This window comes from Eptatretus burgeri, chromosome 3, assembly GCF_056783735.1.
Source record: "Eptatretus burgeri isolate ZD-2024b chromosome 3, Ebu_testis_v1, whole genome shotgun sequence".
NCBI lineage: Eukaryota > Metazoa > Chordata > Myxini > Myxiniformes > Myxinidae > Eptatretus > Eptatretus burgeri.
The window spans coordinates 27,774,001-27,788,263 of NC_140963.1; the positions used below are offsets into that span (position 1 = coordinate 27,774,001).

The window sequence follows — 14,263 nt, forward strand, 5'->3', positions numbered from 1 at the left end:
GTTTTGGAGAAAATCCAATATGGCCGCCATACCACGTGACCTATGTCATCAAAATTTTCAAACTATAAACTTCAGGTGGAGAGTTATTAAATGGTTAAATTTCATTGAATTTCATCCAAGCATTGTTTTTATTTTATGACATTTCAAAAATGGGTCATTTTCAACTTTGGGGGGCGCTGGGGGCTCACTGGGGTCAAATACAGACATCGTATAAATATATTGGGAGTCCCCTGTTTATGTACTATCTAAATCTGTCATTACATTTTTTCAACTCTCATTTGCATATTTTGCATATTTAATGAGGCTAATCGGCATCATTTAAAATCATATAAATTAAATAACGATTTCAACCAAATTAACAACTTTACATTCCCATGCAACTTAGCAAATGTGTGCAAAAGATTGAGGCTGTCAGATTATCCCTTCTGGAGAAGAAGATGTTTTTAGGTTTTGGATAAAATCCAATATGGCCGCCATACCACGTGACCTACGTCATCAAATGTTTCATAGTATAAACTTCAGGTAGTGAGTAATTATCCTGTTAAGTTTCGTTCAATTTCATCGAACAGTTTTCCCTCCAGATCCTCCACAAAATCGGTCAGTAGAACATAAAAACGCCTTTAATAATAATACTAACGATTTCAATAGAGCTTCAGCCATGCTTGAAGCCCTAATGAGAATGTTTGGATTTTCGGTGAGAATGACAATGACAATGATAAATGTGAATGAGAATGTTTGGATTTTCAGTGAGAATGTCAATGACAATGATAAATGTGAATGAGAATGTTTGGATTTTCAGTGATAATGACAATGACATTGTCAATGATAAATGTGAATGAGAATGTTTGGATTTTCAGTGAGAATGTCAATGACAATGATATATGTGAATGAGAATGTTTGGATTTTCGGTGAGAATGACAATGACAATGATAAATGTGAATGAGAATGTTTGGATTTTCGGTGAGAATGACATTGTCAATGATAAATGTGAATGAGAATGTTTGGATTTTCAGTGAGAATGTCAATGACAATGATAAATGTGAATGAGAATGTTTGGATTTTTGGTGAGAATGACAATGACAGTGATAAATGTGAATGAGAATGTTTGGATTTTCGGTGAGAATGACAATGACAATGATAAATGTGAATGAGAATGTTTGGATTTTCGGTGAGAATGACATTGTCAATGATAAATGTGAATGAGAATGTTTGGATTTTCAGTGAGAATGTCAATGACAATGATAAATGTGAATGAGAATGTTTGGATTTTCGGTGAGAATGACAATGACAATGATAAATGTGAATGAGAATGTTTGGATTTTCGGTGAGAATGACAATGACAATGATAAATGTGAATGAGAATGTTTGGATTTTCGGTGAGAATGACATTGTCAATGATAAATGTGAATGAGAATGTTTGGATTTTCAGTGAGAATGTTAATGACAATGACAATGATAAATGTGAATGAGAATGTTTGGATTTTCGGTGATAATGACAATGACATTGTCAATGATAAATGTGAATGAGAATGTTTGGATTTTCAGTGAGAATGACAATGACAATGATAAATGTGAATGAGAATGTTTGGATTTTCAGTGAGAATGACAATGACAATGATAAATGTGAATGAGAATGTTTGGATTTTCAGTGAGAATGACAATGACAATGATAAATGTGAATGAGAATGTTTGGATTTTCGGTGAGAATGACATTGTCAATGATAAATGTGAATGAGAATGTTTGGATTTTCAGTGAGAATGACAATGACAATGATAAATGTGAATGAGAATGTTTGGATTTTCAGTGAGAATGACAATGACAATGTCAATGATAAATGTGAATGAGAATGTTTGGATTTTAGGTGAGAATGACAATGATAAATGTGAATGAGAATGTTTGGATTTTCAGTGAGAATGTCAATGACAATGATAAATGTGAATGAGAATGTTTGGATTTTCGGTGAGAATGACAATGACATTGTCAATGATAAATGTGAATGAGAATGTTTGGATTTTCAGTGAGAATGACATTGTCAATGATAAATGTGAATGAGAATGTTTGGATTTTAAGTGAGAATGACAATGACAATGATAAATGTGAATGAGAATGTTTGGATTTTCGGTGAGAATGACAATGACAATGATAAATGTGAATGAGAATGTTTGGATTTTTGGTGAGAATGACAATGACAATGATAAATGTGAATGAGAATGTTTGGATTTTCGGTGAGAATGACAATGACAATGATAAATGTGAAGAACGTGGAAAGCTTGAAGGCTTCTTGCACGACGGCAGGTTCAAGAAGAACGATTGTGATGTGATCCGCACGAGCGCCGTGGCCTAACCCCAAGAGTGGCCTGCTCCACTCGGCCTGCCTCACCGCCGTGCTCCACTAGGCCTGCCTCACCGCCGTGCTCCACTCGGCCTGCCTCACCGCCGTGCTCCACTAGGCCTGCCTCACCGCCGTGCTCCACTCGGCCTGCCTCACCGCCGTGCTCCACTCGGCCTGCCTCACCGCCGTGCTCCACTCGGCCTGCCTCACCGCCGTGCTCCACTCGGCCTGCCTCACCGCCGTGCTCCACTCGGCCTGCCTCACCGCCGTGCTCCACTCGGCCTGCCTCACCGCCGTGCTCCACTCGGCCTGCCTCACCGCCGTGCTCCACTCGGCCTGCCTCACCGCCGTGCTCCACTCGGCCTGCCTCACCGCCGTGCTCCACTAGGCCTCCCTCACCGCCGTGCTCCACTCGGCCTGCCTCACCGCCGTGCTCCACTCGGCCTTCCTCACCGCCGTGCTCCACTCGGCCTGCCTCACCGCCGTGCTCCACTCGGCCTGCCTCACCGCCGTGCTCCACTCGGCCTGCCTCACCGCCGTGCTCCACTCGGCCTGCCTCACCGCCGTGCTCCACTCGGCCTGCCTCACCGCCGTGCTCCACACGGCCTGCCTCACCGCCGTGCTCCACTCGGCCTGCCTCACCGCCGTGCTCCACTCGGCCTGCCTCACCGCCGTGCTCCACTCGGCCTGCCTCACCGCCGTGCTCCACTCGGCCTGCCTCACCGCCGTGCTCCACTCGGCCTGCCTCACCGCCGTGCTCCACTCGGCCTGCCTCACCGCCGTGCTCCACTCGGCCTGCCTCACCGCCGTGCTCCACTCGGCCTGCCTCACCGCCGTGCTCCACTCGGCCTCCCTCACCGCCGTGCTCCACTAGGCCTGCCTCACCGCCGTGCTCCACTAGGCCTGCCTCACCGCCGTGCTCCACTAGGCCTGCCTCACCGCCGTGCTCCACTAGGCCTCCCTCACCGCCGTGCTCCACTCGGCCTGCCTCACCGCCGTGCTCCACTAGGCCTCCCTCACCGCCGTGCTCCACTAGGCCTGCCTCACCGCCGTGCTCCAACAAACAGCGAATGCATCACAAGCCCGGAAGAGGGGAAACCCGCCCGGCTTGACGAAAACGAGCTCGGTTTCCCGCCCTTCGTTCTTTATTAACATCTATATCCCGTCCAACGTACCTGCACCTTCCTGCGCGCCGCGGGGTTGGCGCGGTGGTGCGCCGCCATTTCCCCGCGCGGCGCCAAGGCGACGCGAGGTATCGCGTGTGGACGCACGCACTCACGGCTCACATCACACCATCACGTGGTCACCAACTCGTTATTGTGACACATCGTTTATTCGTTATTCGCATTGTTTTGTTCCATTGTGTGCGTCTCTTCACACCTTTCAATTCAATTCAATATTCCTTTCACGCAGCTTTTCCTTTCGTTTTCCCGATCATTTTATTCCCGACCTAAGGAGCCCATCCCAATTCCCGACCTTCACCCACATCCTCAGAATTTCTGTGAAAAACCAGTTTGTGGATTTCCGGCTTTTAAAATTATTTTCAAAAATTGATTCAATCTGCTCACCTTGATTTTTCTTCTTCACAGAGTTTTCTTTTTTGTGTAAGGATCGGGAATCGTCGTCTCGATCGCCGTGTCCATAATCGGTTAATTATAATTATAATAACAACAACAGACGCACAAGTGGACGAGCAAGAATGCGGACAGCGATTCAATGGAAAGGCTTCTTCTTCTTCTTCTTCTTCTTTATAAATTCCGTTTGTAGCACCAGGCTGAGGCCTGTGGGGGAAGTTCATTTGCTGAGCGCGAACGATGTGCCGAGTTTCCCTCTGCTGGTTAAAGTAGGAATTTCGCATTTGGTGTGTTCTGTGTTCTTCTGTGTTCTTCTGTGTTCTTCTGTGGTCGATGGCCCGCCGTTCGTGCCATCATGTCAACACCAGATCAATTTAATCCGTTATAAAAACGATGAAACTTAATTGGGGGAATGAGGGGAGGAATGGGGATAAGACAAGCCAGGGGAGAGGGGAGGAGGGGAGAGGGGAGGGGGAAGTAGGGGAGAGGGGAGGGGGAGGAGGGGGAGGAGGGGAGAGGGGAGGGGGAGGAGGGGGGAGGAGGAGGGGAGGGGGAGGAGGGGGAGGAGGAGGGGAGGGGGAGGAGGGGAGGAGGGGAGGGGGAGGAGGGGAGGAGGGGAGGGGGAGGAGGGGAGGAGGGGAGGAGGGGAGGAGGGGAGGGGAGGAGGGGAGGAGGGGAGGGGGAGGAGGGGAGGAGGGGAGGGGAGGAGGGAGGAGGGAGGGGGAGGAGGGAGGAGGGGGAGAGGGGAGGGAGGAGGGAGGGGGAGAGGGGAGGGGAGGAGGGAGGGGGAGAGGGGAGGGGAGGAGGGAGGGGGAGAAGGGAGGGGGAGAAGGGAGGGGGAGAGGGGAGGGGGAGGAGAGGGGAGGGGGAGGGGAGGAGGGGGAGAGGGGAGGGGAGGAGGGAGGGGGAGAGGGGAGGGGAGGAGGGGGGGAAAGAGGGGAGGGGAGGAGGGAGGGAAAGAGGGGAGGGGAGGAGGGAGGGGGAGGGGGAGGAGGGAGGGGGAGAGGGGAGGAGGGAGGGGGAGAGGGGAGGAGGGAGGGGGAGAGGGGAGGGGAGGAGGGGGAGAGGGGAGGGGGGAAGGGGGAGGGGAGGGGAGGGGAGAGGGGAGGGGAGGAGGGGGAGAGGGGAGGGGAGGAGGGGGAGAGGGGAGGGGAGGAGGGGAGAGGGGAGGGGAGGAGGGAGGGGGAGAGGGGAGGGGAGGAGGGGGAAAGAGGGAGGGGAGGAGGGAGGGGGAGAGGGGAGGGGAGGAGGGAGGGGGAGAGGGGAGGGGAGGAGGGGGGAAAGAGGGGAGGGGAGGAGGGGAGGAGGGGGGAAAGAGGGGAGGGGAGGAGGGGAGGGGGAGAGGGGAGGAGAGGGGGAGGAGGGGGGAGAGGGGAGGGGAGGAGGGGGAAGGGGAGGGGAGGGGGAGAGGGGAGGGGAGGAGGGGGGAAGGGGAGGAGGGGGAGAGGGGAGGGGAGGAGGGGGAGAGGGGAGGGGAGGAGGGGGGAAGGGGGAGGGGAGGAGGTGGAAGGGGAGGGAGGGAGAGGGGAGGAGAGGGGAGGGGGGAGGAGGGGAGGGGAGGAGGGAGGGGGAGGAGGGAGGGGGAGAGGGGAGGGGAGGAGGGAGGGGGAGAGGGGAGGGGGAGAGGGGAGGGGAGGAGGGAGGGGGAGAGGGGAGGGGAGGAGGGAGGGGGAGAGGGGAGGGGAAGGGGGAGAGGGGAGGGGAGGGGGGAGAGTGGAGGGGAGGGGGGAGAGGGGAGGGGAGGAGGGGGGAGGGGGAAGGGGGGAGGGGGAGAGGGGAGGGGAGGAGGGGGGAAGGGGGGAGGGGAGAGGGGAAGGGGAGGGAGGAGAGGGGAGGAGGTGGAAGGGGAGGGAGGAGAGGGGAGGAGGTGGAAGGGGAGGGGAGGAGAGGGGAGGAGGTGGAAGGGGAGGGGGAGAGGGGGAGGAGGTGGAAGGGGAGGGGGAGAGGGGGAGGAGGTGGAAGGGGAGGGGGAGAGGGGAGGAGGTGGAAGGGGAGGGGGAGAGGGGGAGGAGGTGGAAGGGGAGGGGGAGAGGGGGAGGAGGTGGAAGGGGAGGGGGGAGGAGGTGGGAAGGGGGAGGGGGAGAGGGGAGGAGAGGGAGGAGGTGGAAGGGGAGGGGGAGAGGGGGAGGAGGTGGAAGGGGAGGGGGAGGAGGGGGAAGGGGAGGGGGAGAGGGGGAGGAGGTGGGAAGGGGAGGGGGAGAGGGGGAGGAGGTGGAAGGGGAGGGAGGAGAGGGGAGGGGAGGTGGGAAGGGGAGGGAGGAGAGGGGAGGAGGTGGAAGGGGAGGGAGGAGAGGGGAGGAGGTGGGAAGGGGAGGGGGAGAGGGGGAGGGGAGGTGGAAGGGGAGGGGGAGAGGGGGAGGGAGGTGGAAGGGGAGGGGGAGAGGGGGAGAGGAGGTGGAAGGGGGAGGGGGAGGAGGTGGAAGGGGAGGGGGAGAGGGGAGGAGAGGGAGGAGGTGGAAGGGGAGGGGGAGAGGGGGAGGAGGTGGAAGGGGAGGGGGAGGAGGTGGAAGGGGAGGGGGAGAGGGGGAGGAGGTGGAAGGGGAGGGGAGAGGGGGAGGAGGTGGGAAGGGGAGGGGGAGAGGGGAGGAGGTGGAAGGGGAGGGGGAGAGGGGGAGGAGGTGGAAGGGGAGGGGGAGAGGGGGAGGAGGTGGAAGGGGAGGGGGAGAGGGGGAGGAGGTGGAAGGGGAGGAGGTGGAAGTGGAGGGGGAGGGGAGAGGAGGAGGGGGGGAGAGGGGAGGAGGGGGGAGAGGGGAGGAGGGAGGGGGAGAGGGGGAGGGGGAGAGGGGAGGAGGGGGGAGAGGGGAGGAGGGGGGAGAGGGGAGGGGGAGAGGGGGGAGAGGGGAGGAGGGGGAGAGGGGAGGGGGAGAGGGGGAGAGGGGAGGAGGGGGGAGAGGGGAGGGGAGGGGGAGAGGGGGAGAGGGGAGGAGGGGGGAGAGGGGAGGAGGAGGGGGGAGAGGGGAGGAGGGGGGAGAGGGGAGGAGGGGGGAGAGGGGAGGGGGAGGGGGAGAGGGGGGAGAGGGGAGGGAGGGGGAGAGGGGAGGGGAGGGGGAGAGGGAGGGGGAGAGGGGGGAGAGGGGAGGAGGGGGAGAGGGGAGGGGGAGGGGGAGAGGGGAGAGGGGAGGAGGGGGAGAGGGGAGGAGGAGGGGGAGAGGGGAGGAGGGGGAGAGGGGAGGGGGGAGGGGGAGAGGGGGAGAGGGGAGAGGGGAGGAGGGAGGGGGAGAGGGGAGGAGGAGGGGGAGAGGGGAGGGGGAGGAGGTGGAAGGGGAGGGGAGAGGGGGAGGAGGTGGAAGGGGAGGGGGAGAGGGGGAGGAGGTGGAAGGGGAGGGGGAGAGGGGAGGAGGGGGGAGAGGGGAGGAGGGGGGAGAGGGGAGGAGGAGGGGGAGAGGGGGAGAGGGGAGAGGGGAGGAGGTGGGAAGGGGAGGGGGAGAGGGGGAGGAGGTGGAAGGGGAGGAGGAGGGGGAGAGGGGAGGAGGAGGGGGAGGGGGAGAGGGGAGGGGGGAGGGGGAGAGGGGAGGGAGAGGAGGGGGGAGAGGGGAGGAGGAGGGGGAGAGGGGAGGAGGGGGGAGAGGGGAGGAGGAGGGGGGAGAGGGGAGGGGGAGAGTGGAGGAGGGGGAGGGGGGAGAGGGGAGGGGGAGGGGGAGAGGGGAGGAGGAGGGGGGAGAGGGGGAGGAGGAGGGGGAGGGGGAGAGGGGAGGGGGAGGGGGAGAGGGGAGGAGGAGGGGGAGAGGGGAGGAGGAGGGGGAGAGGGGAGGAGGGGGAGAGGGGAGGGGGAGGGGGAGAGGGGAGGGGGAGGGGGGAGAGGGAGGAGGAGGGGGAGAGGGGAGGGGGAGGGGGAGAGGGGAGGGAGGAGGGGGAGAGGGGAGGAGGAGGGGGAGAGGGGAGGGGGAGAGAGGAGGAGGGGGGGAGAGGGGAGGGGGAGAGGGGAGGAGGGGAGGGGGGAGAGGGGAGGGGAGGGGGAGAGGGAGGAGGGGGAGGGGGGAGGGGGAGAGGGGAGGAGGGGGAGGGGGAGGGGAGGGGAGGGGGACAGAGGGGAGGGAGGAGGAGGGGTTGGGAGGAGGGGAGGGGGAGGGGGAGGGCGAGAGGGGAGGAGGGGGAGAGGGGAGGAGGGGAGAGGGGAGGAGGGGAGGGGAGGGAGGAGGGGGAGAGGGGAGGAGGGGAGAGGGGAGGAGGGGGAGGGGAGGGAGGAGGGGGAGGGGAGGGAGGAGGAGGGGAGGGAGGAGGAGGGGATGGGAGGAGGGGAGGAGGGGGAGAGGGGAGGGGAGGAGGGGAGAGGGGAGGGGAGGAGGGGAGAGGGGAGGAGGGACAGAGGGGAGGAAGGGAGGAGGGGATGGGAGGAGGGGGAGAGGGGAGGGGAGAGGGGGAGAGGGGAGGAGAGGGGAGGGGAGGAGGGGGAGAGGGGAGGAGGGGGGAGGGGAGGAGGGGGAGGAGGGGAGGAGGGGGACAGAGGGGAGGGAGGAGGAGGGGATGGGAGGAGGGGAGGGGATGGGGAGAGAGGGGAGGGGATGGGGAGAGAGGGGAGGGGATGGGGAGAGAGGGGAGGGAGGAGAGGGGGAGGAGAGGGGGAGGAGAGGGGGAGGAGGAGGAGGGGATGGGAGGAGGGGAGGGGATGGGAGGAGGAGGGGATGGGAGGAGGGAGAGGGGATGGGAGGAGGGGAGGGGGAGAGGGAGGGAGGAGGGGGACAGAGGGGAGGGAGGAGGAGGGGAGAGGGGAGGGGAGGAGGGGAGGGGATAGAGGAGGAGGGGAGGAGGAGGGGAGGAGGAGGAGGGGAGGGGATGGGGAGAGGGAGGAGGGGATGGGGAGGGGGGAGAGAGGGGAGGGGATGGGGAGGGGGAGAGAGGGGAGGGGATGGGGAGGGGGGAGAGGAGGAGGGGAGAGGGGGAGAGGGACAGAGGGAGGAGGGGGAGAGGGGAGGGGAGGGGAGGGGAGAGGAGAGGGGAGGGGGAGAGGGAGGGGGATGGGGGGAGGGGAGGGGATGGGAGGAGGAGGGGGATGGGAGGAGGGAGGGGATGGGAGGAGGGGAGGGGGAAGAGGGGAGGAGGGAGAGGAGGGGAGGAGGATGGGGAGGAGGGGGAGGGGGAGAGGGGAGGAGGGGGAGGGAGGAGGAGGGGATGGGAGGAGGAGAGGGAGGTGGAGGGGATGGGAGAGGGAGGAGGAGGGGATGGGAGGAGGGGAGAGGAGAGGAGGGGGGAGAGGGGAGGGAGAGGGGGGGGAGAGGAGGGGGGAGGAGGGGAGGGAGGAGGGGAGGGGATGGGAGGAGGGGAGGGGATGGGAGGAGGGGAGGGGGGAAGAGGGGAGGGGGGAAGAGGGGAGGGGGAGAGGAGGGGAGGAGAGGGGAGGGGGTGGTTCCCAATTATTCCGGCATTAGTGCAGGATTGAAAGAAATTGGGTACATTCAAACAGCACATTCAGGCGGTCATACTGAACAATGCCCGGACATCGCCCAGAGACGTCCGTGGGGGGTGGAGGGGCTTTGGGAGGAGATGAGCGTGAGGGAAAAGGAAGGGAAGGAAGGATGTTTTTCTTCAATCATCAAAACATACACGCCAGTGTTTTTGGCATTTTTTAATTTCCACACATACGATAAGCTCTGGCATCTCTGAACGTGAGCCGCATTGCGGAATTGATCCGCTTTTATTTGTCCAATTCGCACATTCTTCCACACCTCTTCTTTTGACACCCGGAGAGTTCTATGGTGGTGGAGGGGGTTTGGTTGGAGGATAGCGTGAGGAGAGGAGATGGAAGGGAGCACGAGGGGAGGGGAAAGCAGCCTGAGGGGAAGGGGAGGCAGCGTGAGGGGAAGGGGAGGCAGCGTGAGGGGAAGGGGAGGCAGCGTGAGGGGAAGGGGAGGCAGCGTGAGGGGAAGGGGAGGCAGCGTGAGGGGAAGGGGAGGCAGCGTGAGGGGAAGGGGAGGCAGCGTGAGGGGAAGGGGAGGCAGCGTGAGGGGAAGGGTAGGCAGCGTGAGGGGAAGTGGAGGCAGCGTGAGGGGAAGGGGAGGCAGCGTGAGGGGAACGGGAGGCAGCCTGGGGGGAAGGGATGGAAGGGTGAGGGGAAGGGATGGCAGCGTGAGGGGAAGGGATGGCAGCGTGAGGGAAAGGGATGGCAGCGTGAGGGGAAGGGATGGCAGCGTGAGGGGAAGGGAAGGCAGTGTGAGGAGAAGGGAAGGCAGTGTGAGAAGGGAAGGCAGTGTGAGGAGAAGGGGAAGAAAGGCAGTGTAAGAGGAGGGAAAGCAGTATGAGGGGAAGCGGAAGAAAGGCAGTGTAAGAGGAGGGAAGGCAGTGTACCAAGGCATTACCAGGGTGATAAAACGCGCCCAAACAGCAACGTTTTCTTTTTAACCACGATGTTCTATACAAAACCAGGTGGGAGCATTTAAAAATTATAACCCATTTTATCTCCCAAGCAAAGGCCTGTCTGCATGCCCACCCCCCCAATCCCATACACAGTCCTGCAACCTCCTCGCGGTCCATGCTCATCATGCACGCACGCCGGTGATATATTAAACCTTTCACTCGCATGGATTTCCCCACACCTGCACTGCACTGTGGCACGCTCCGCATGGCTTCGTTGCTGCAGCACATCCACTCCTCACATAGAAAAGCACATGGTTCACGAGACGGTCGCTTACCTCCTCCACAGCACCACACACTACAGGACTAGGTGCGAGTACGAGTTTGGACCGCGTGCCTGTGAAACTCGCACACTGCATACACAGAACCAAGCATGCAGGCATGTGCACACACCCCACGGACAGTCATCATTACCCATTTGTACCATATCCGTGTGTACTGTCCACGTACCTCTTCGTTTTCAGCAACTCCCGATTATTAATATATTACAGCAACTATTAATATATTTACATTCACATTTTGTCATGAAAGCAGATTACACAAAATGGTGGAAAGCAAAAAACAACCTCTTCACTTCTTCGGTTCTTCGGTTCTTCGGTCTGGCAGCTTTGCTGCAGGGCTAGCTCACATTTCTTGGAAGTGTGACTGTGTTGCTGATGCAGTGCCCCTCCACCAGTACACACTTGTGCTAATTTCACTGACCTCAGAGGGATTGCAGGCTGAGTCAACCTCCTGGTGTATTAATTCAGTGGCCAATGGGGGGGGGCTTGAACTCAGGACCCTGACCACGGAGAGCAGCTACCCTGACCACGAAGCCAACACCAGGCTCACCTCTTCGCTTGCAGAAACTACTGACTATTAATATATTGCAGCAACTATTGGTATATTTGCATTAATATTTCGTAATGAAAGCAGATTGCACAAAACGATGAAAGAGCAAATTGTGTACATAATTGCCAAAGAAAAACAAAGGATCCCTGTGAATTGTATTGCCATGATTTGTAAGAGCAGGTTGTCGAGCATGACATTGCGCTCAATGAAATTACACTTGCTGCACATTCCTTAATCTTTTCTTCACTAAATATAATCGTACAAACAGTAGAAAAAGTTAAGTTTAATGCTTTGCTTAAATAAATACACTTAGTTATAAATATCGCCAATTTGTTAAAATTTTCAGATTTGACTCGGATTTCGACACATTTAATCCACAACATCCGATTCTCAAATCCGACATAATATTTCGATTTTACACTTCATTTAGTCCATGAGGGTACACTTTGTTTCCAAATCAAGGCATGTTTGAATAGGCCAAACAAAATGGTGAATTCAGACCCCAGCAATCTGGTGGAGGGCTGACCAAGGATGAGCCTTGCCAAAGGATAATTATATATGGCTGTTAATTGTCTTCAAAAGGGGTGTTTAAATTAACACAAACTCCCAATTTTCATTTTTGCGCTCCCTTGAAGTTCACTTAGTATGCATGCAAAGTCTCAGGCTGCCAGGTTTCAAAGTTATGGAGGAGACACACACATTGACATTTATTGGTATGGGTGGGCCAGTGTTCAGCTGCCCTGGTCTGACTCCACTCCAATAAAATCATGCACCACCATTGCATGAAGCAGAACGTGTCTGCAGGCCTCAAACCTTCGACCTGGGTGTTAGTCTATGGGTGGAATTTGAATGACATCAGGTACATAACCACAATGTATTGTAATCCTTTGCTTCACTGACAGGGGTATTAAGTGGGGGGGGGGAGAAGAGAGGAGAGTGGGTGGGGGAGAGAGAGAGAGAGAGAGAGAGAGAGAGAGAGAGAGAGAGAGAGAGAGAGAGAGAGAGAGAGAGAGAGAGAGAGAGAGAGAGAGAGAGAGAGAGAGAGAGAGAGAGAGAGAGAGAGAGAGAGAGAGAGAGAGAGAGAGAGAGAGAGAGAGAGAGAGAGAGAGAGGAAAGGAAAGGAGGGAGTGGAGAGGAAGCAGAGAGGATGGAGAGAAAGGAGGGTAGGGGCGAGGATGGAGGGAAGGGAGGCGAGGATGGAGGGAAGGGAGCCGAGGATAGAGGGAAGGGAGGCGAGGATTGAGGGAAGGGAGGTGAGGATGGAGGGAAGGGAGAGGAAAGGACAGAGGGAGGGGAGAGGAGAGGACGGAGGGAGGGGAGAGGAGAGGACAAAGGGAGGAGACAGAGAGAGAGGGGAACCTGCGAAAGGGGAAAGAGAAAGGTAAGGGGGGGGGGGGGTAGAGCGACACCTCAATAAACATTGCTACACACTTTAGAAGGGAGGGGTGTGAGAGAGAGAGAGAGAGAGAGAGAGAGAGAGAGAGAGAGAGAGAGAGAGAGAGAGAGACACAGACAGAGTGAGAGAGAGAGACACAGACAGAGTGAGAGAGACACAGACAGACAGACAGACAGACAGACAGACAGACAGACAGACAGACAGACAGAGAGTGAGGGGGGGGAGAAAAAAAAAGATACAAAGGTGAGAGGTGGAGGCGGCATTAGCAAAGAGAATGATGTTACGCTTAATGACCAAACAAACACAAAACAAGTGAAATCCTTCAATACAGCGCGTGTGGTGAAGCAAATGAGTACACTTATGTTAAAATATGCAATTTATGCTTTTTCAGTTGAAAAACAATTAAAAAGTGAACTTAATATTTGAAATGTAAAAATCTTGTTATTATTGTGATAAGCACCTTTATATATAACAGAAGGAATGAAATTGTTCAATACAGCGTGGCAGGAGGCTGCAAAAGAATGATCGCATAAGAAGAACTTAGCTTTCAGCATTCGGCGCAAAATGCGATGGTGGGCGGAAGTGACGTCTTTCGTTCGTTCGTACATGAGGGGCGCGTTTCTTCGTTTTTTCCCGTCAAGCAATAAATTAAATGGTTTTCACAAATATAACACATTACTTTCACAAATTAACATTTAAATATTCGGGTATTTCCATCAATTGTCGCCATATCCATCGAGGTTACGCACTGCATCTACCGGACAGCCGTCATTGGCTGTCTTGAGGCACGTGGGGGGGGGGGACACCGGAGACGTAGGGGACATGGTAGACGCCGGCGGGGAAATTTCAAACTCGGTTCAATTGTCTACAGCGCACGCGCTGTAAAAAGAACATTCATCTCAGAACAGCTGTACACACAATGACACAACAGAGTTTGTGAAGTAATCTGCTGGCACATCTGCAAAAACTTTGACATCCCAGTTCCCAATTCGTGGGAACATGAATCAAAAGCAATCACTAAAACATGGAAGTACTGCTCATATACGATCTCATGATCCCATTGAGCATGAACATCGAAAACAAAGCATTGTGACCAGGTATACTTAGATACAAAAAAAGAGAAGTCATTGCTATGTGAGGTGTTAATACCAGTGATTTTGGACGAAACAATGCAGAAATAAAGAAAATGACCAAACACCAAGACCTCAAGAATGAAACGAGAAGATTCTGGAATCTGAAGAATGCCAAAGTTGTACCAGTGATGATGAAGAACCTCATGGGAATGATGACAAAGATCCTCACAGAGATATTAAACATAGGGGCAATACCCATGCCTGGTGTTTGGTTTAATGGGTGGGGTGGTGGGCTTGGGATCCTGGGATCTTGAGTTCAAATCCCACTTGGCTGTTCAATTAATACCATGTGGGATTGACTCTGCCTGTCATCCTTCTGAGGTCAGCAAAATGAGTACCAGCTTGCTGGTATCCTGTGTTGGAGTGGCGACCCATCCAGGATTGTGTCCCATAGCCAAGGAGACTGCTTTGGCAGCACCAATGCTCTGCACAGAGTATGGTCCCAATGGATGGGTGGATGGATATTGGGTATTGCTGGGTATCTGGTAGCAGCTGGATAAGATAACCAGGCAACCACTTGGAGGTACGGATTTCCCACAAAATATGTAATGGAGAAGAAAGTAAATACCAATGGAATTATTTTCAAAATGCAATGAACAAACTTTGGTACATCATGGATGATGAATGTTGTCAAGTTTATCGAAATTG

At 56.2% G+C, this 14,263-nt stretch overlaps 1 protein-coding gene and 1 long non-coding RNA gene across 6 annotated transcripts in view; one reads left to right on the top strand and one right to left on the bottom strand.

Moving 5' to 3' along the window:
* WDR48 (WD repeat domain 48) overlaps positions 1–4,052 on the bottom strand; it is an 82,600-nt gene extending 78,548 nt beyond the window's left edge. For 4 of the 5 annotated variants that reach the window (XM_085872761.1, XM_085872759.1, XM_085872760.1 and 1 more), the window contains exon 1: positions 3,509–3,808. In XM_085872761.1, the coding sequence (XP_085728887.1) occupies positions 3,509–3,556 (48 nt within the window). In that variant the 5' untranslated portion in view covers positions 3,557–3,808. Of the gene's footprint in view, positions 1–3,508; positions 3,809–3,901 lie in introns of those variants that run through there. The other variant, XM_085872762.1, reaches the window with a different exon arrangement.
* Positions 1–14,263, top strand: part of LOC147029598 (uncharacterized) — a 108,114-nt gene that overhangs the window by 84,757 nt on the left and 9,094 nt on the right. The gene's annotated exons all lie outside the window — the stretch shown is intronic.